Genomic DNA, 20,617 nt, shown 5'->3' on the forward strand with positions numbered 1-20,617 from the left:
TCATTAACTAAAGTCCATACTTGATTCAGATTTCCTCAAAATTTCCCACCTGACCAGGCGGTGGTGCAGTCAACTGAGGGTCAGATTGGGACGCAGAGGACCCTGGTTCAAACCCCGAGGTTGCCAGATTGAGCACAGGCTCACCAGCTTGAGCCCAAGGCTTGAGCAAGGGGGTCACTCAGTCTGCTGTAGCCCCCCCCCCAGTCAAGACACAAAAGAGAAAGCAATAAATGAGAAATTAAGGTTCTACAACAAAGAATTGGTGCTTCTCATCTCTCTCCTGGTCTGTTTGTCCCTATCTGTCCCTCTCTCTGTCTCCAAAAACCCCCACAAAACTATGCTTCTTGCCTGACTGGGCGGTGGTGCAGTGGATACAACATTGAACTGGGACGCTGAGGACCCAGGTTCTAAACCCTGAGGTTGCCGGCTTGAGCATGGGGTCACCCGCTTGAGTGCGGGGTCACTAGCTTGAGCCCAAAGGTCACTGGCTTGAAGCCCACGGTCACTGGCCTGAGCAAGGGGTCATTTGCTCTGCTGTAACCCACAAGTCAAGGCACATATGAGAAAGCAATCAATAAACAACGAAGTTGCCACAATGAAAAACTGATGCTTTGCCTGACCAGGTGGCGCAGTAGATAGAGCATCGGACTGGGAAGTGGAGGACCCAGGTTCGAAACCCCAAGGTTGCCAGCTTGAGCGTGGCCTCATCTGGTTTGAGCAAGGCTCACTAGCTTGAGCCCAAAGTCGCTGGCTTAAACAAGGGGGTCACTCGGTCTGCACATATGAGAAAGCAATCAATGAGAAACTAAGGTTCTGCAAGGAAGAATTGATGCTTCTCATCTTTCCCGATCTGTCTGTCCCTATCTGTCCCTCTGTCTCTCTATCTGTCACAAAAACAAACAAAAAGCTGATGCTTCTCATCTCTCTTCCTGTCTGTCCCCTCTCTGTCCCTGTCTCTCTCTCTCTCTCTCTCTCTCTCTCTCTCTCTCTCTCTCTCTCACACACACACACACACACACACACAAACTTCCCTAGTGTCCCTTCTGTGCCCCAGAATCCCACATGATGAGTCTCAAGTCACATCTGTTTAGGCTGCTTTTGGCTGAGATAGTCTCTCAGGCTTTGTTTTGGACGACCTTGACATGGAGGAGGAAGACTGGTCAGGAATTTTTATAGAATTTCTGTCAGTTGGGACCTGCCTGAGGTTTTTCTCAGTTTAGACTGGGATGATGGGTTTTGGGAGGAAGATCCTAGAGGTGAAGGGTTCTTCTCTCATATCAAGAGTCCATGGAGACCCCAAACTTTTTACACAGGAGGCCAGTTCACTGTCCCTCAGACCTTTGGAGGGCCGCCACATACAGTGCTCCTCTTACCACCAAAGAAAGAGGTGCCCCTTCCGGGAGTGCGGGGGGCGGGGGGGGCGGATAAATGGCCTCAGGGGGCCGTACTTTGGGGACGCCTGGTCCATGCTGTCAACATGACTAATCACAGGTGATGTGAAGCTTGTCTCCAAGTTTTCAAGGAACAGTAACAAAACAACACACATAGGCCAAGACCCACCACTCCCAGGCCTGCAGGAGCTCTGTATCCAGAAAGCTCCCGGGGAGAAAGTAGGCATCAGCATCCGTGGGGGTGCCAAGGGCCACATGGGAAGCCCTTGCTACCCCACCAACAAGGGCATCTTCATCTCCAAGGTGGACAACAGCACCACGCCTCCATCGAGGTGTCTGCTGCTGGTGGGGATCAGAGGCTGCGGTACATCCGACACCTCAGCTGGAGAGATGATGACTCAGCCCCTTGCCCCCCACCCCCACCCCCCACCATCAGCAGACAAAACCCGGTGTGATCAGCGACTTGCTCAGCCTGGCTCATGGGCTTCCTAGTCCCAGGGAACAGGCGATTTCCCCTCTCCCCGCTTCCAGCCCTCCCCGGATCAGCTGCCCTTCGATGTGAAGCGGACTTACAGGGCCTTTGCTGCCATGCCAGGCCCACATCTCCCCAGGACTTAACGGCCCAACCCTGGACGCCGGGGCCCACCGCCTCCCCTGAGCAGCTGTACTTTCGAGAGCAGCATAAGCACTTTGAGTTGGAGGGACGAGTGCACCAGGCCTAGGCCTCCCCAAACCCATGTCACTGGTGAGTGCTGAGGACCTGCAGAAGATGCAGGAGGAAGAAGCCCAGAAGCTGCTCCAGAAGAGTGCGTGGATGCTGCCAGGAAGCAGTGGACATGGGCTTCCCTTGGACCGGCAGGCCCCGTACAATGGGGAGCCAGAGGAAGAACTTCCTTGGGTCGGCATCTGGCCACAGGCTTTGTCTGGTCCTGGAGTCCTCTCCACCCCTGGGAAGCAGTGCCCCAGTGCTGATGGCCAGGCCAAAGCTGAGCGGGGGACATCAGGAGAACATTATGCATGCAGTGCCAGGAGTGTTTCCAGCATACAGGTGTGATTTATGTAAATAACCTCAGCAGCACTAATAGTAACATGTTGTAAAATGAGGAGGAAGTGTTGAGTTTTAAATATTTATTACCTTTGTCTTTTTAAAAATTTTATTTTAGAGAGAGGGAGGGAGAAAAAGAGAGATAGAAACATTGATCTGTTCCTAGATGTGCCCTGATGGAGGATCAAACCTGCAACCTTCACGTTTTGAGAAGACACTCTAACCATCTGAGCTATCCGGCCAGGGCTTATTACCTTTGTCTTAATATACTCCATTTGATCATAAGTTTATACGATCAATTTTTAAATTTCTACTTTATTGATTTTAGTGGAGACAGAGAGAAAGACAGATTGATTTGCTGTTCCACTTATTTATGCATTGATTGATGCCCGATCAGGGATCGAACTACAACCTTGGTGCACTGGACAACGCTATAACCAACTGAACTACCTGGCCAGGGCTATACAATCAACTTTTTTTTTTTTTTTTTTTTTTTGAGAGAGAGGAGAGAGAGAGAGAGAAGGGGGGAGGAGCTGGAAGCATCAACTCCCATATGTACCTTGACCAGGCAAGCAGGGTTTCGAACCGGCGACCTCAGCATTTCCAGGTCGACGCTTTATCCACTGCGCCACCACAGGTCAGGCAATCAACTTTTTGTTTTAAGAGAGAGACAGACAGACAGACAGACACACAGACAAGAAGGGAGATGAGAAGCATCAGGTCATAGTTGCGGCAACTTAGTTGTTCATTGATTGCTTCTCATATGTATCTTGATTGGGGGGGGGGGGTCTCCAGCTGAGCCAGTGACCTTGGGCTTCAAACCAGCAACCTTTGGCCTCAAGCAGGCGGGTGACCTTGGGGTTTCGAACCTGGGTCCTCAGCATCCTAGGCTGACACTCTATCCACTGTGCCACTGCCTGCCCAGGCTATACAATCAACTTTTAAATAATGGCTGTGTTTAATAACTGGCTCCAAAATTTCTAAATATTTGACAGTTGGCCATCACCAGCCAGTACACACTGACTCCAGCACATCTCTGCAAAAAGACAAAAACAAACACACACAAAAAGCAAAGAACCTCAACCCACTGAAATCTGGCTTCCACAGCCACAATTTAATTAAAACCCTCTTGTTCCCCTCACTAAGGACCTCCATATTATGAAATACAAAGGATGTTTACAGTTCTGGCCTGGCCTGCCTTGCCTGAGTTCTCTGCAGCATTCAGCACTGCTTACCCCATCTGTCTTCCCCCAGGCCCTCCAGGTTGTCTTCCTGTTGACCAGTCCTGCCCTGTCTCCTTTAAGGGCTCTATTTCCTCCACTTTACCTTTGATATGCCTGTTTGATACATTCTCCTTAGGTACCCTTGTCCAACTTCATGGTCCCAACTATACAGCTAAAAAGCCCAGACCCTCATTGTTTGCTCTTACTGGAGTAAAGATATTTCAAAGCTAGCATGAAGCCCGCCTCCCTTGATTCCACCTCAAGGAGAAGCACTTGAGACAGAGTGAACTCAAGTCTGTCAAACCCTGAATCCAGGGAGTGTACGTTCCCTCCCTTTCAATTCCTAAAGACCTTATCACAGTTTAATCATGCAAAAGGCAACCGCAGCATACATGAACTCCCGCAAGGGATCAACCAACCCTTCCTCTCCCCAGCCTCGGACAGCTTGGTGGAATCTGGGTGCTGCAAGGACAGAGGCCTGAGCTTGTTCAGAGCAAGGTGTGTCTATTCACACTGAATCGATGCACACCTGGTCACAGCTTCCCCTTTCTGTTCTGGACTAAAACAACCAGGTACTTTCCCGAAGTGCTATATAAAAGTGGGCTCATTCGCTCTTGCTCTTGCAGCAACTCGCTCGTCAGGTGGCCACCGTCAGTAAACCAGTCATTGTCATTAAGAACCAAAATCAATCACTATCGGGCTGGTTCGCTGGTTAATCAGTCAGAATCCAACCGAATTCGTTCCGGTGGTGAGTCGTTCAGCCTACGCGTTCTCCCAGCCACTGGAACCCGCGCGTTCTATAGGAGAAACACCGCTTCCAACAGAACCCAAGCCCTCAGGCTCCGCCCCTTCATAGTCTTACTCAATGACAGGCATCTGCCTCACAAGAGTTCCCGCCCCTCCGGGTCACATCCAATTACAAGTTCTAGCCTTTCAAAATCCTGTCTTATCAGAGGCCTAGCTCTCCAAGAATTCCCCGCCCACAACCAGCCTCATCCCTATCGGAAACCTCTCTACAAGGCCCGCCTCCTTTGGGAGTTTTGTCCTATCAGAGGTCTTTTCTCTGTCAAGCCCTAGGGTTAGCTTTCCTTGCACCTAAGGCGTTCCAGGCAGACGCGACAAATGATGTCATCAAGCTGGGCGGAAGGAAGGTCACACGGGATCCTCCAATATGGCGGCTGCCGCGTTACAGAGAGGCTGGTGCCGCTGCTCCAGGGTGAGCAAACCTGTGCGACCGAAGGGGGCGGGGAGGGGAATTGGGGGGATGGCCGGCCTTAGGGAGCTCCCGGCTCACGAGCTTCCTTCTCAGTTCTTTGGTCCCCTTGGCCCTTCCTGGTCTCGGTGAGAGGCTTGGGGTTTGGTCGTTGGGTCAGCTGAGGCCGGGCAAGGGGCCCAGAGGTAGGCCTGAGTGCGGGCGCCGAGCGTGCGGGGCAGGGGCGGGGTTGCGCTGGGCTGGCCGGGAACTGATCGCCGCCCCTCGCCGCCTCTTCAAACCCACGGCGTTGGCGCCTAGTGGAGAAAAAGTCGCGAGGAGAAGGCAAAAAAACGTGACTTTTATGGCTCACGTTTATATGCCTGGTCCTCTACCGAGAGCATTTCTTGCATTGCCTCTCCTGACTGTCCGTGTGAAAGTGTGGGAGGTCACTCTTGCCGGTGCCAAGAACTTTGTCTCAGAGTTGCTGTGGGAGTCAAGGCGTGTAAAGTTCACGTAGAAAATAGGACTTTGTATTGCTGTTGCTTATCGCTATTTCACAGGTGAGGAAACTGGGGACAACTGGTTAAGCAGCCTGCCCACAACCTCAGAGGTAGAGGGGTTCGGTGGCCGACCCTGTCCAAAGCCGAGGTCACTCGGACTCCAGAGCCAGATTCTGGCGGAAGGAAAATACTTCATTGGAATCTGAGTGCTGAGAGAAAGAAGTTGTTTTTGACTCTGGCCTGATTTTTTATTTTAATTTTTTGGCTGTTGTCTGTTGGGTCAGGGTTTAGAGATTGAATTTGCATGTTTAGATTTAGTCCTGTTACAGGATTTCTCTCCCAAGTTAGACAGCCATCTTCTATTTCAGACTTGCTGAAGTCACTGGCTGCAGGATTGATGGGTGTGGGCATATAGAGAAGTAAGACAAGTTATTTAAACTCCCGAGAATTAACTCTAAAGTAGCAATAGGAAATGGGAGCATCTATGTAAGTTTGGGATGTTGCCTAAAGTGTGGAACAGGGAGAGGAATGAAAATGAGAGATTGGTTCTATTAGGTCATTGACGTCAATGTGCCTGGCTCCGTGATGGGTATTAGGATGCAGCGTTGAACAGGACCTGTACAGGCCCTTATTATTTGGTAGGAGAAGAAATGCCTTTCACATGAGGTTAGCAGCATCTTTGCCCAAGTGACTCCCTAAGTTGCCCTGCTTGCAGCCTGACCCTGGACCTGCAGATATGGTAGGTTTATAGGTTGTACTTCGTCTAATAAGTTATCAGAATTTATCTCTTAGAGCCCCGTTCTCATGTCTTACAATGCCAGCAGAAGTGGGCTAGGCTTGTGAGACAAGACTCCTTGCCACCAGCATTGAGGCTCAGCCTACTCATTTTCCGACTAAGGGATTAAATCAGGGATTTAGCCTAGTCCCACCATTTCCTGAGGGACCTAGCTGATTTCCCCCAAGTTCAGAGGTGAGAAGGTAGATATGGGCCCTGTAGGTGGAGATCCAGTGTTTTCTCTTTCCACCAGATTTGACTGGCTTGTCAGAATTTGGGGAGGTTGTAGATAGTGCCTAGCAAGTGGCAGGCATGTGTTAAAAATTGGCAGAAGAGCCTGACCTGTGGTGGCGCAGTGGATAAAGCGTTGACCTGGAATGCTGAGGTCACTGGTTCGAAACCCTGGTCTTGCCCGGTCAAGGCACATAGGAAAGTTGCTTCCTGCTCCTCCCCGCCCCTCTCTCTCTCCCCTCTAAAAATGAATAAATTAAAAAAAAAAAAGGGCAGATGAGTCTTGGACGACTCCTGCTTTTTTCCTTTTAATTATTTTCATTTATTCATTTTAGAGAAGACAGAGAGAAAAATATATATATAGAGAGAGAAGGGGGGAGGAACAGGAAGCATCAACTCCCATATGTGCCTTGACCAGGCAAGCCCAGGGTTTTGAACCAGCGACCGCAGTGTTCCAGGTCAACTCCTGATGCACTGCACCACCCCAGGTCAGGCCGACTCCTGCTTTTTTTTTTGTATTTTTCTGAAGCTGGAAACGGGGAGAGACAGTCAGACAGACTCCCGCATGCGCCCGACCGGGATCCACCCGGCACGCCCACCAGGGGGTGATGCTCTGCCTCGACCAGAGCCACTCTAGCGCCTGGGGCAGAGGCCAAGGAGCCATCCCCAGCCCCCGGGCCATCTTTGCTCCAATGGAGCCTCGGCTGCGGGAGGGGAAGAGAGAGACAGAGAGGAAGGAGGGGGTGGGGGTGGAGAAGCAAATGGGCGCTTCTCCTATGTGCCCTGGCCGGGAATCGAACCCGGGTCCCCCGCACACCAGGCCGACGCTCTACCGCTGAGCCAACCAGCCAGGGCCGATTCCTGCTTTTTTAGTGTGGCCTACTTAACTTCTTGGTGACCCTCTTATCTGAATGGGTCTTTCTCTTTTCTCTCCCAATTAGAGATGCCTCGGCAGTGGAGTCCAGTTTCTGTCCAGCCACAACCTAGTGCCCTTACCCCGTGGTACCTATCAGGTATGCCGACCAGATGGAGAGCTGCCCCTAGTGAATAACTCAGAACATGAGCAAGCAGACGAAAGGGAGAGGCCTACAAAATCAGAACTAATTGACAAGAAGGAGGGCAGCAGAATTCTTTCAATTCTATTCCTGGAGCAAGAGTCCCTTTGGTGTTGACCTTGGTCTTGGGTGAAGCATGTTTGAATCCCCATGAGGATTTCAAGCTGCACCTGTTTCTTCTCTGGTGTTTCTTCTATTGGAGAAGGAGCCTGGCATTTTGTTTTGTTTTTAAAAGACTTTATTTATTATTATTATTATTATTTTAAAGAGAGAGAGACAGGGAGGGAGAGAGATGATGAGAAGCATCAATTTGTAGTTGCATCACATTAGTTGTTCATTGATTGCTTCTCATACATGTCTTGATTGGGAGGCTCCAGGCAAGCCAATGACCCCTTACTCAAGCCAGTGACCTGTGGTCTTGCGCCAGTGACCATGGGACCATGTCTATGATCCCACACTCAAGCCGGTGATCTCAGGGTTTCAAACCTGGGACCTCAGCATTCTGTATCAAGGCTTTATCCACTGTAGCACCACTAGTCAGGCTGTTCCACTTATTTATGCATCATTGGTTGATTCTTGTATGTGCCCTGAGGATCAAACCCACAGCCTTGATTGGGACAACGCCCTAACCAACTGAGATACTTGGCCAGGGCAATCGTTCATTTTTCAAGATCGGGCGCGTTCACAGTGGTATGGCCGTAGACACAATAGTTCATTTTTAAGTTGTATCATTTGTTGTTAAACCTGTATAAACAGAAAGAAAAAAATTAAAAGTCCTTCATTCCTTTTACATCTTTCCAGTCAAAATCCTATTCTTCTGGAAACAGAAAAGGCTTTCTCTCTGGCTTGCTAGATAATATCAAACAAGAATTAGCAAAAAACAAAGAAATGAAAGAAAATATTAAAAAATTCCGAGACGAGGCCCGCAAGTTGGAAGAGTCAGATGCGCTCCAGGAAGCCAGAAGGAAATACGTGAGTCTCTTTGCTTTGTATCTCCCTCGGTGGGCACATTTACCTACAGACCTAGGATTGCCCTGGTCCCAGACAGAGATAGGAAGGGAGAGAGATGAGAAGCATCAACTCATAATTGTGGCACTTTAATTGTTCATTAATTACTTCTCACATGTTCCTTGACTAGGGGGCTCCAGCTGAACCAGTGACCCCTTGCTTAAGCCATTGACCTTTGGGCTCAAGTCAGCGACCATGGGGTCATGTTTATGATTCCGCACTCAAGGCAGATGAGCCCGTGTTCAAGCTGACAACCTCAGGGTTTTGAACCTGGGTCTTCAGCATCCCAGGCCAACACTCTGTCCACTGCGCCACCGCCTGGTCAAGGCTGTACTGCCACTTTTTATCAAGAAGCTACCATGCGGCCACCCCTGTGAATGGGGGTGTGGGCACTGCCCTGCGTCTCTGGGTATTTGTTCTCTTGGCCCCCCTCCCAGGCTGTGTGCAAAGCCTATTCTCTCTAAGTGCCCTCAAATCTCTCACATGGATGTAACTGCCTGTGTGGGGATTCAACCCAAGAGAACATCACACCCTTTTCATTAAGGAAGAAATGGGCTGAGGGACCCTTTGAGGGGGCAAAGAGACTGAGGCTGGGCGGTGTGGCTGGGGTATGGGAAATGCTGCAGTGCTGGTGGCTGGGAGGGGGGCAGAGTGGAACTGGAGAATGCTGACAGGCAAGACTACCCCCTGCCACCCAGAGAAAGATGTGGGGCTGGGGACTGCTGTGCTCAGGAGGGTCCCCGTTGGTCTTCAGCTGCTGAGACCCACAGACCAGGTGATGGGGCAGTGAGGGGTCCTTGGGGTGGGGAAGTTTGGGAGAGGAAGGGACTGCTGAGAAATGCTCCTTTGAGCATTTGGCTGTTCCACTTATTTATGCATCATTGCATAATACTACTACTACTGTGTGGTAACGAAGGGAAACTGCTTTACTGTAGAAAACCATTGAATCTGAAACCGTGCGGACAAGCGAGGTGATAAGGAAGAAGCTGGGGGCCATCACTGGCACTGTGAAGGAGGTAATGGCCTCTGGGGGGTCTCCTGTTTCCTGGCCCATCTGTGCCTCACCTCTCAGCAGGAGAGTGGTGCTGGCAGTAGTGGATGAATGAGCAGGCGGGGTCGGGAGCTAGGTGGTTAACAAGGGGAGAGCCAGCCTGGCCTTCAGGCTTCCAGAGTTTGAATATACAACACCCCTTAGGAATGCAGGGGCAGTCAGACTCACCCACCTGCCAGGCAGTTTAGTACTTCAGTTAGAAGTTGACAGGCCACCAGCCAGGGCATGATGATAAAATGAGTGTTTTTTTCTGCCTGCCTAAAAATTGAAATGGAGAGGACAGGTGTTCCTAGCAGAGGGTGGATATGGGGGAGACCCCTCAGCCCCTGTTGGTGTGGGGTCTTTCCTGTTGTCTACTCTTGTGGCATAAGAGGAGAGACAGGACTTAGTAGGTTCTAGGCTAATATTGGGAACATTCTCACCTTTTTTGTCTCCTCTCCCTTGGCTGCTGCTTCTGTAGCATCCAGTGAAGACAGGCTCCTTCCCATTCTGGGAAAAGGCCAGTTGACCTAGAGTCTATCACCCCAGAAGTTGTAGGCAGGTTTTTTATTTTATTTTTTTTGGTGAGAAAGAGCCAGGAAGAGGTGAGAAGGATCAACTCATAGTTGTTGATCAACACTTTAGTTGTTCATTGATTGCTTCTCATATGTGCCTTGACCTGTGAGGCTCAGGCTGAGCTCAAGCCAGCGACCATGGGATTGTGTTGATGATTTCATGCTCAAGTGGCGACCCCGCAGCTAGTGAACCTGTGCACAGGCTTGTTGAGTCTGCACTCAATCTGGCAACCTCAGGTTTTGAATCTTCTACCTCAGCATTCTAGGTCAATGCTCTATTCACTGCGCCATTACCAGTCAGGTTGTAGGCACTATTCTTGAATGTATATGCTTGAGTCTTGGGGCCTTAGGAACCAGTTGAGTTCAGAGCGCCTGTTCCTGCCCATCCTTTGGAGGATAAGGACTGGCTTTAGTTCCAGGAGAGCTCCTGTAGGTCTCCAAGGGGTACTACACTGACACTTTCTCCCTTTTCTGACTCAGTAGAGTCTTGATGAAGTCAGTAAAAGTGACCTTGGTCGGAAAATCAAGGAGAGTGTAGAAGAAGCAGCCAAGACTGCCAAGCAGTCAGCGGAGTCGGTATCCAAGGGTGGGGCCTTCAAAGCCCTCTCCCAGGTAAGTTAGATGCTGGGGCCTGTGGCCGAGGATCATCTGGGCTCTGGCCTGCTGAAGCTCAGAGCCAGAGTTCCCACCTTGGAGCTCAACTTCATAGAGGGTATGCTGCACTGAGTCCCACTTGAGGTGCCAGGTCCTGTTCCTCTCCTGGCTGTGTGACCTTGGGCAAGTCACATCTCAGAGGAAGCTGCAGGAATGCATTGAGAGCCTCTTGCCCAATCCTTGCTGCTAACACGCTGAGCTTAAGTCCATAACCCAGAGATCTGTCATACTGGGGGTGGCTTGAGGTCCTGAATTCATCCTGATAACACTGTTAAACCTTACTACGTACTAGGCCCTCTGCTCTCCATGGGAACTATGGGTGAAAAAATCTGAGTTCATGCACTCGAAGGGTTTTGCAGGGAGAGGGAAGGGGACAGGCAGTTCCTGAGGGACATGTGACAGGAACACACAGGGAAGGAGTTGCAGGTGGAGGGATCAGGTCCTGCAGAAGGGCAAGTACAGCCTGCTTGGGGCATCCCATGCAACTTTGCATGGCCAAAGCAACTGCAGGGGGTTCAGAGGGAGGCTGTAGGAAAGCAGGGACCATGGGGATGGTCCTGCAGGCCGCTCAGAGGACTTGAAGTTTCCTCCAGAAAGTGACAAGGAGCCGAAGGATACAGGCAGATCTCAGAGATGTTGTTGGCTCGGTTCCAGATCATAGCACTAAAGCAATTAGCACAACAAAGCCAGCCATAGAAATTTTGTGGTTTCCCAGTGCTTATAAAAGTTATGTTATACTATACTGTAATCTATTAAGTGCAATAGCATTATGTCTACAATTACAATGTAAAATACCTTAACAAAATATATTTTATTGCTTAAAAAAGTGCTGACCATTTCCTGAGCTTTTAGTAAGTTATAATCTTTTTGCTGGTGGAAAGTTTTACCTTTAGTTTGAAAAAAAAATTTTTTTAATTTCTGTGAAGTGCAATAAAATGAGGTATGCCTGTGTTGAGTGTGGAAGAGACACAGGCATCCAGTCTAGACTCTGCCAGCTACACAGAGGAAGCCTGAGGGTGTCTTAGGAGGCCCTGATGCAGCTGCTCTTGGTGGGGAAGGAAGGGAAGGGAATTGGGTTCCAGAGATTTGGGAGGGTGGGCTCACAGATTTTGGGTCTGCTCAAATGGGGAGAATGGGGCAGAGGTAGAATTTAGGATGCCCCTCGGGTTTCCAGGGAGAGTGAGGTGTTGGTCTTGGAATCTGAGGGTCATCTGGGGCAGGGGAGGCATATCTGCAGCTCCTGGTAGGAAGTCAGGCAGAACTGGGGTTTCCCTGGAGGCTCAAAAATGATGTTGCCCTGCACTAGGCCAAAGGGATGCCCTGGGCCAGGTGACCACAGGACCTGGGGAAGATGAGGCCCCAGGGATCATTGGGTGTGAGGTTGGGATTCATAGCAGGCACTCCCTGACTTTAGGAACAGTCTCACTGGCTGACACTGGTCTGGGGGTGACAGGAAGCTTTCCAGTACCCACACTGAGCTCCTTTGTTCTCCTCCAGGGAGTAGAGTCAGTGAAAAAGGAGATTGATGAAAGCGTCCTGGGCCAGACCGGGCCCTACCGCAGGCCTGAGCGGCTCCGGAAAAGGAAGGAGTTTGCTGGAGAGAAGTTCAAGGAAGAGAAAGTGTTTGAGCCCAATGAGTAGGTACTAGGCCAGCCAGGGGTTCCCCTCACTGACTCTGCTTCAGGTTCACAAAAGTCCCACCCAAGTCAGTTTTGTTTTGTTTTTTAAGATTTTATTTACTGATTTTTTTTAGAGGGAGGAGCGGGAAGCATCAATTCATAGTAGTTGCTTATGGTATGTGACTTGACCAGGCAAGCCTGGGGTTTTGAACTGGCAACCTCAGTATTCCAGGTCAACGCTTTTATCCACTGTACCACCACAGGTCAAGCCCAAGTCAGTTACTGAGTTTGTTTTCTGCTGCAGGTTCCCTGGCTCCCTTGAGAGAATTTGGGGGAGGGGAGGTAGTGGGAAGGAGACTAGAGAAGGTAAGAAGCCGAGAGATGAGGACAGGATCACCACTGCCCCTGAGCTTGGGCCATCCTGCTATCCCCTCCCTGCAGCAATGGGCCCAGCCCCAGTGGCTCCCCAACTGCTGCTCACTGGCTGCCCCATGTTCTCTAGGGAGGCCCTGGGAGTTGTGCTGCACAAGGACTCCAAGTGGTATCAGCAGTGGAAGGACTTCAGGGACAACAACGTGGTGTTCAACCGTGAGTTTTCATATCACCAACAATTGGCTGATAGCAAGGCCATAACAGGGGACACTTACTGAGCACTCCTCGGGCACTGGGCACAAGCCAGACCCTTGTTTTACAGAGGAGGAGATGGGTGGGTGAGAGAGGACCGCTCACTTCTGCAGGGTCACCCAGTGATTGATAAGTGGGGTGCTGGCCTATAGGTGGCTAGTGCAGGGACATTGGCATAAGGGCTGGGTCCCCATCTTGGCCATTGCCAGAACTGGTGGTTGCAGCAAGGTGGCCAGGTGCAGTGGTCTAGGGGTGTAGGGGTGGGGTGACTGGATTCTGAGAGACGGTTCCTCGTAAGGGAGGACGGGAGGCCAGGAATCTGGGTGCAGACAGAGCCGAAGCCTGCTCAGGGCCCTGGAGCTCTCTGCTCTCACTGGGGTGTGGGGCTTCCTAGATGCTGACAATGGTGCCTTGACATACTATAGGGGTGTGGCTCCTTGTATACATTCCCCAAGGCCCATAGCCCACTGGTCTCTAGCCCCTGAAGTAGGTTGGCCATCCCATCTCTGTGCACAGCTAAGGAAGCAGGCTCAGAGAGGTCCTCTAATTTACCAAGCCTGTATTTGGAACAGTCTTGCAGGGACTACAAGTTGCTCTCAGAAGTCAGGGACGAGGAGTATGTTTCTGAAAAGGAGCCCTGCCCCCTGCCCCTGTCTGCTCTAGGGTTCTTCGAGATGAAGATGAAGTATGACGAGAGTGACAACGCGCTCATCCGGGCCTCCCGCGCACTGACAGACAAGGTCACAGACTTACTGGGTGAGTGGATGGTTTCAGGACCATCCTGCCTCACCCCTACACCCCTGGGCTGGTAGCAAGGAGGGGTTCCTGGCCTCCTACCTACTCCTGGCTTGGCTGCCCTCAGGGGGCCTGTTCTCGAAGACAGAGATGTCGGAGGTGCTTACGGAGATCCTGCGTGTGGACCCTGCCTTTGACAAGGAGCGGTTCCTGCAGCAGTGTGAGAATGACATCATCCCCAATGTCCTGGAGGTGGGTGCCCAACCCTGAAGGTCCTCCTCTGGGGCCCTCACTTCATGTGCCACCAACCCTGAGACCAGATTGAAGTTCCTCCAGGGATGTTGGGCCAAGGAGGGTGTTTTCTCAGCAGAGACAAGGATTCAGTCTTCAAAATCTGAGCATCCTCCTCTCACTCTGAGAAATACCACTGAGAAGGCATCTGTTGTCTGTGGTCCTTTCTGGTCCTTGAGTTCGTGGCTCTGGCCCATGGTGTGTCTCTTTAGGACTGAGTCTTTCTTCTTACCTCTTGTTTCCCTCATGTTCTCTGTTTGAAGCTATTCCCTTGTGGCTGCTAGGGGCCAGGTGTTTGTCTTCCAGGTGCCAGAGGCCTTACAGGTGTTAGGAAGAAGTTGGGGCGAGCCATGAGGAGGGCTTGGGAAAGGCACATGAGCTCAGGACAGGCTCTCAGGGCAGGGAGGTGCGAGTAGGGCACTACGGCAGTAGGGGCTCTCTTCCCTGGTTGGTCTTTCTAGGAACTCCAAATCCCATTTCATCATCTCCTTGCCCCCCCCCTTTTGGCTCAGAAATGAGGAGGGGGTGGCTTACTCAAGGTCCCAACCTCTGTGAGGCCCCTGCCAAGGTCAGCTCCTTTTTCTCTGCCCATCCACAGTCCCTGAGACATGGCTGGAGCCTGGGCAGCCTCTAGCCCAGTGAAACCAGGCCTTTATGATGCCCCTAGTAGGATGAAAGTAAAGCCCTTGACCCCGTGTGGATGCCTGTCCCCTCTGTCTGCCATCTCCCTCCCACCAGCCTCCATGTGGTCCCCTCTCCCTCCTCCAATTGCACAGGTCCTCATGCCACTTTGTGCAGGTCTGGGCAGAGGTGGACATGGGGTGATTCCGAAAGCAGCAGCCAAGCTCAGGCAGCTTCATCTAGGGTAAAGGTGGATTAGCATTCAGCCTACCTACAGTTGCCCACAGGCACCTGGCACCCTTCTCCCCTCTTTGGGCTCTTCCCTGATGTTCCCCAGATCCAGCCCTGATTCCAGGTTCCTGTGGAAGCCCCACCACTGCACCTTGGGAACCTCCTCCCCAATTCCCCTCTGCTTCTTGCTTGTCCTCCAGACTACCCCAACTAACAGGAGACTTCCTGCCCCTATGTGGGCCTGCCTTTTGCTGAGGGGTTCTAATGTCTGACGTACTCGCAGGCATAGACCCTTTTGTCCATCCAAAGCATCATCCTTAGGGGAGGCAGAAAGCAGCTTCTCACCTCCTTAGCTCAATTTTCCTGCCAAGGGGAGAGCCTGGCATGCTGCTACTTGCCTTTTCTTTCCACCAGGTCCTGTGGGACCCACTCCAGGCCACCCCATAGTCATGCATGCAGGGGCTTTGCTCCCCAGGATCTGGGGAGGTGGCACCTCTTACTGGACCCGAGTCCCCTGCCCTTCCTCAGTCAGAATCCCTGGTGGGGGATTCTGCAGAAGAAACACTGTCATTGGAGAACACTCTTGGGAGTTCTCCTGCCTCAGAAACCCACTCATTCTCACACTTATTTTTTTTTTCTCTTTCCCTTTTTAGGCCATGATTTCTGGAGAGCTTGATATTCTCAAAGACTGGTGTTATGAAGCTGTGAGTGCTTTTTTTTTTTTTTTTCTTTCTGTTTTCTGTTTAGGCCTGAAAAGAAATCACAGTTTGAAAGAGATCTGCTTGGGCAGCTGGTCTGGAAAGGGAATGACAGGGTCTGGTGTCCTGGTCAAAGGGGGGTTCTTAGGTCTGACGTACTCTCGGGCATAGACCCTTCTGCTCCTTGCATTTATCCATGCTGTGGACCAGGTGCCACAAGACCTGCAGATCTAAACTCCTAGTCAATCTAGTCCTTCTCACTCGCTCTGTCCTCACTCAACCTATAGGATGGCCTGAGGCTAGGATGGCCCTCCTGCCTTGTCATCCAGAACCCTCTTCCATCCTAATTCTAGTTTCAGAAGACTCATAGGGGAGAACAGTGACCATAGGAGAATCATCTGAGTAAGATGAGGTTTCAGCATGGCCTCTTTATGTGCCTTGGTTCAGGTGGCCCTAAGTGACAAAGCAAGGCCCCAGCCTAGGATATAGGCTGGAGGTCCAGGGGTTAAGTAGAAAGGGACAGTGAATAACTTTTGGGTGCATTAGATGTTCCCCTAGATCCTATGGGTGCTGCAGAGAGAGCAGTTTGCAGCCCCAAGTGACCTGCCTCACCTACCTCCCCTGAGCCAGTCTCACCGTTGTCCCTGCTGTATGGGGTATAGCATGAACACAGAGACAGCATCCCAGGGCAAAGCACATATGAGAAAGCAAAGAATGAAAAACAAAGCACCAGGTGAATTCATTCCTGCTTCAAGATCCCAGAACACAGATCAAGATAGATGTCAGTAAGTTTCCTGCCCAGAGAGGAGCCATGGGTCCTGATGAGACCCCATTGCTCCCCTGGAATCAGGGGTTTAGGTCTCTGGGCCACAGGCAGTGCCAGCTTATGAGAAGGCAAGTCAGGTGTCCCTAGGAGCACACTCCTGCCCTGTTCTGGCAGTCTCCTCACCCCTCAGGGTTTCCGTCTCTGGCCACCTTCCCTCACCCCGCTCGGTTTCTCACCTGTCTTCATGGAATGTGTTCTTCCATCTTAGTATTAAGCAATCCAGAGGCTTTTTTTGGCTGATTCTATTCTGTACCAGCTCACAGACAACTTAGAAAAAGCAGAGAACTTGTCAGATTTTCCTTTTAAACAGTCCCCTGCACAGTGACTAATTCTTCTTTTTTGTATTTTTGTATTTTTCTGAAGTGAGAAGCAGGGAGGTAGGCAGACAGACACCCGCATGTGCCTGACCTGGATACACCCGACATGTCCACCAGGGGCGAAGCTCAGCCCATGTAGGGCACTGCTCCATTGCAACCAGAGCCATTCTAGTGCCTGAGGTGGAGGCCATGGAGCCATCCTCAGTGCCTAGGCCAACTTTGCTCCAATGGAGCCTTGGCTGTGGGAGAGGAAGAGAGAGACAGAGAGGAAGGAGAGGGGGAGGGGTGGAGAAGCAGATGGGCGCTTCTCCTGTGTGTCCTGGCCGGGAATTGAACCCTGGACTTTCACATGAGCCAACCTGCCAGGGCCTGTTTGTTTTTTTGTTATTGATTGATTTTTAGAGAGAGGAAGAAAGAGGGTACAGGGAAGGGAAGCATTTGTTGTTCCAGTCAGTCATGCATTCATTGGTTGCTTCTTTTGTGTGTCCTGACCAGGAGGGAACCTACAACCTTGTTTTGAGACAACGTTCTAACCAACTGAACTAACCTGCCAGGGCCTCTGGTGACTAATTTCTGTTGTAGTTTTTGTTTTTTCACTTTCGGACCATTAGGACATGGCAGATCTCTTTGCCAGAGAGCTTCTGGTGCCCCTGGAATCACAGAGCTGTTTTTTGTGACAGAGACAGAGAGAGGGACAGATAGGAACAGACAGAAAGGAAGGGAGAGAGATGAGAAGCATCAGTTCTTCATTGTGGCACCTTAGTTTTTTTTTTTTTTTTTTTTTTTTTTTTTTTAATTTTTCTTTTTTTTTAAAATTTTTTATTTTATTTTTATTTATTCATTTTAGAGAGGAGAGGGAGAGAGAGAGAGACAGAGAGAGAGAGAGAGACAGAGAGAGAGAGAGAAGGGGGGAGGAGCTGGAAGCATCAACTCCCATATGTGCCTTGACCAGGCAAGCCCAGGGTTTTGAACCGGCGACCTCAGCATTTCCAGGTCGACGCTTTATCCACTGCGCCACCACAGGTCAGGCCGTGGCACCTTAGTTTTTCATTCTTTGCTTTCTCATATGTGCTTTGACCAGGGGGCTACAGCAGAGCAAGTGACCCCTTGTTCAAGCCAGCGACCTTTGGTCTCAAGCCAGAAACCTTGGGGTTATGTGTATGATCCCATATATTCAAGCCAGTGACCCCACGCTCAAGCCAGATGAGCCTGCGCTCAAACCGGTGACCTTGGGGTTTTGAACTTTGGTCTTCTGCATCCCAGTTCGACGCTCTATCCACTGTGCCACCAACTGGTCAGGCTCACAGAGCTGATTTTAAATGTCATCTTTAAGAAATCTCACAAGAAGTAGGATGGGCATGTTTGTTTTTTCTCAGTTAACTAGTTATTTCCACAAAAGTAGATGCTGTTGGAATGTCTGCAATGTCTTCCATCATGGTTGCCTATTGTGATCTGAGGCTGCATGTGTTTCTAAGGACCTGGGAACAGGCACAAGGGGATTAAGAGTGTTATTTGGGGTGCCACTGTCCCCATAGGAAGAACAGGCGTTCTGCAGTGGTCAGCTACGTAGGAGGGTCTGATTAGTTAGTAAGAACGAGGCAGTTAGTGTCAGGGCCACCCAGGGGTGAGGGCAAATCATAGAAGAGATGTTTGCTTTCAGGCCAAGACTTGGAGTGAGGTAAATGTGAGACCATTTAAGGTCAGCCACTGAGGCCTCAACTTCACCCTGTGAGTGTGTGCATTTCAAGTAGCTTTCTGGAGAGTTACCTACTTCACTGATTAATGCCCTTTTCATTTGGTAGTCCTCATACACTGTCCTTATTATGAGGAACTATGTGACTTAGGCCAGCAAATGGGTTGCAGCAGACTCTGTGCTTGGACCCGTGCTCCTGGCATCTGCCGACTCTGGTGTCACATACCCAGGCACTGGTGCCATTTCTGGAAGGTGCAAGAGCTGAAGTCAGGAAACTACTGGTGAGCTGCCTGCAGGGAAAGTGTCCCAGGTCACTGGCACCGGCCCAGGGTGGGCAGCCTTTGGAGGGTATACCAGCCCTCCTGTGGCACAGTGCCTTGGTGTGGCTTGGACTTGGGTGGTCGTCAGATGGGCATGTTGGTCTCTTGTTGCAGACCTACAGCCAGTTGGCCCACCCGATCCAGCAGGCCAAAGCACTGGGCCTCCAGTTCCACTCCCGCATCTTGGACATTGACAATGTCGATGTAAGTGCCTCTTCCCGGGTGAGCTGGGTGGACCCTGGGGTTGGGAAGGTGTACTGATCAGCATGAGTGAGTTTCCCATCCCTGGAGGAGTTCCAGCACAGATGGGTACTTTGATTAAATTACCTCAAGAGACCCTCACAGTGAAAGGTTTCCATAGTCCTGTGGTTGGAATATTCTTAGGCAAGTGGGAGGCACAGGGAGTGCTGCAGCCCAGACCTCAGGGCCCCAACAGTCTCCCAAGGTGGTGATATGGCTCTACCTTCACTGGAAAGGGCAGGGTCTTTGTCAGGATTGTGCATGCTGCAGACAGTCTGTTTTGCACAATCACCCCAATTCCCTCCCTATTCTGGACCGAAGGCATGCCAGCACCAGCTTGCCTCCCCCTACCTATATGCCAGGTGCCCAACTCTGTGAGGTCCTTATACCCCTGCATGTCCCAGTCTGGGAACCAAGAGGCTGCTAGGATGTTGGGAGCCCACACGGGTTCTCACAGTTCAGACTCCATCTCACAGGGACGGGCTTGGACTTGCCCATGGGAAAGGTCTCCTGGTAAATCCCTACACAGACACAGGCCAACAGGAAATGACAGCCATAGGTGCTGATTGTGGTGGCTCCTCAGTCTTTCCAGGGTAATGAGTCGAGATGTCAAGGCACTATCCCAGGATGCAGAGGTCTCCATGGCAAGGAGCAGTAGGAAAGTGGTAGGGGACTATGCAGTGAGGCCCACTTGCCCCATTGGATCCCTCCACAGCTGGCCATGGGCAAGATGATGGAGCAGGGTCCTGTGCTGATCGTCACCTTCCACGCCCAGTTGGTGATGGTGATTAAGAACCCCAAAGGCGAGGTGGTTGAGGGCGACCCGGTGAGTGAGGGAGGGGACTGGACAAGGCAGGCGGCTAGCCCAGGAGCAGATGGATGGCAGTTCAGAGCCAGGGGGTTCTGTGACTGGGAAGGGACAGCAGGGTGGCACCTTGAGAAGTCCCAGGGCCCATATTAGTCCTGGTGGAGGTCAGAGGGTTACTGACCAGTCCAGTTTTATCAAGTCCTGAGTTTTAGGCTCGGTCCCAGCCTCTGCTCTAGACCCCAGACCTAGGCTCACAGCCCCACACCCTTCCCTGGTCCTTCCCAGCATCTTCCATGTCCTGACCTGGCAGCCTCACCCTGCTTTGCTGCTCTCTACCCCTGGGCCCATCCCCTTCCCAATCCCCATCTCCATCCCCATTCCTGCAGGACAAGGTACTGCGCATGCTGTATGTATGGGCACTGTGCCGGGACCAGGATGAGCTCAACCCCTACGCAGCCTGGCGGCTCCTGGACATCTCTGCTTCCAGCACAGAGCAGGTCCTCTGATCTCAGCAGCCACACCTGGGGTTCCCGGTTGTATCATCACAGGGCAGCTGCACGGTGTGGGACTGATGTCCACTTGTGGCAACAGATGTCTAGGGACAAGACTTGGCTCTGGTCCACTCTCCACCAGGGTGGTTGCAGAACCAGCTGGACAGAGAAGAGCCAGGGACTGTGGAAAGCCATCCTGCTGTTCAGGGGCTGCTGGTAGGAAGGTCTGACAGTGCCAAGAGGCCCTGGCTCAGGAATGCCTCTGGGCATGGGGGTAGTGGGTCCCCCCACTGGGCCCATCAGCCAGGTTATTTTAGCTACATTAAAAAAATAAATAACAGTGCCCTTATTATCCTGTATGTATTCCTGAGATTTGGAAATGATAATAAAATACCAGAGTGCCAGAGAGCAACTTGGGTAG

At 51.2% G+C, this 20,617-nt stretch overlaps 1 protein-coding gene across 2 annotated transcripts; it reads left to right on the plus strand.

The window, feature by feature from the left end:
• Positions 1–4,757: 4,757 nt before the first annotated feature.
• Positions 4,758–20,608, plus strand: TIMM44 (translocase of inner mitochondrial membrane 44). Of its 2 annotated transcripts, XM_066352430.1 has the most exons (13): positions 4,758–4,875; positions 7,302–7,373; positions 8,217–8,387; positions 9,359–9,439; positions 10,512–10,640; positions 12,180–12,319; positions 12,804–12,889; positions 13,589–13,681; positions 13,788–13,912; positions 15,457–15,507; positions 18,772–18,861; positions 19,613–19,723; positions 20,092–20,608. In XM_066352430.1, exons 1-13 carry the CDS (start codon positions 4,831–4,833, stop codon positions 20,209–20,211), a joined length of 1,314 nt encoding a protein of 437 aa, XP_066208527.1. In that variant the 5' UTR covers positions 4,758–4,830; the 3' UTR covers positions 20,212–20,608. The 2 variants fall into 2 exon arrangements, with proteins under 2 accessions (XP_066208527.1, XP_066208534.1); XM_066352437.1 differs by lacking the exon at positions 19,613–19,723.
• Positions 20,609–20,617: the final 9 nt, after the last annotated feature.

The sequence above is a fragment of the Saccopteryx leptura genome, chromosome 1, assembly GCF_036850995.1.
Source record: "Saccopteryx leptura isolate mSacLep1 chromosome 1, mSacLep1_pri_phased_curated, whole genome shotgun sequence".
In the NCBI taxonomy this organism is placed as follows: domain Eukaryota; kingdom Metazoa; phylum Chordata; class Mammalia; order Chiroptera; family Emballonuridae; genus Saccopteryx; species Saccopteryx leptura.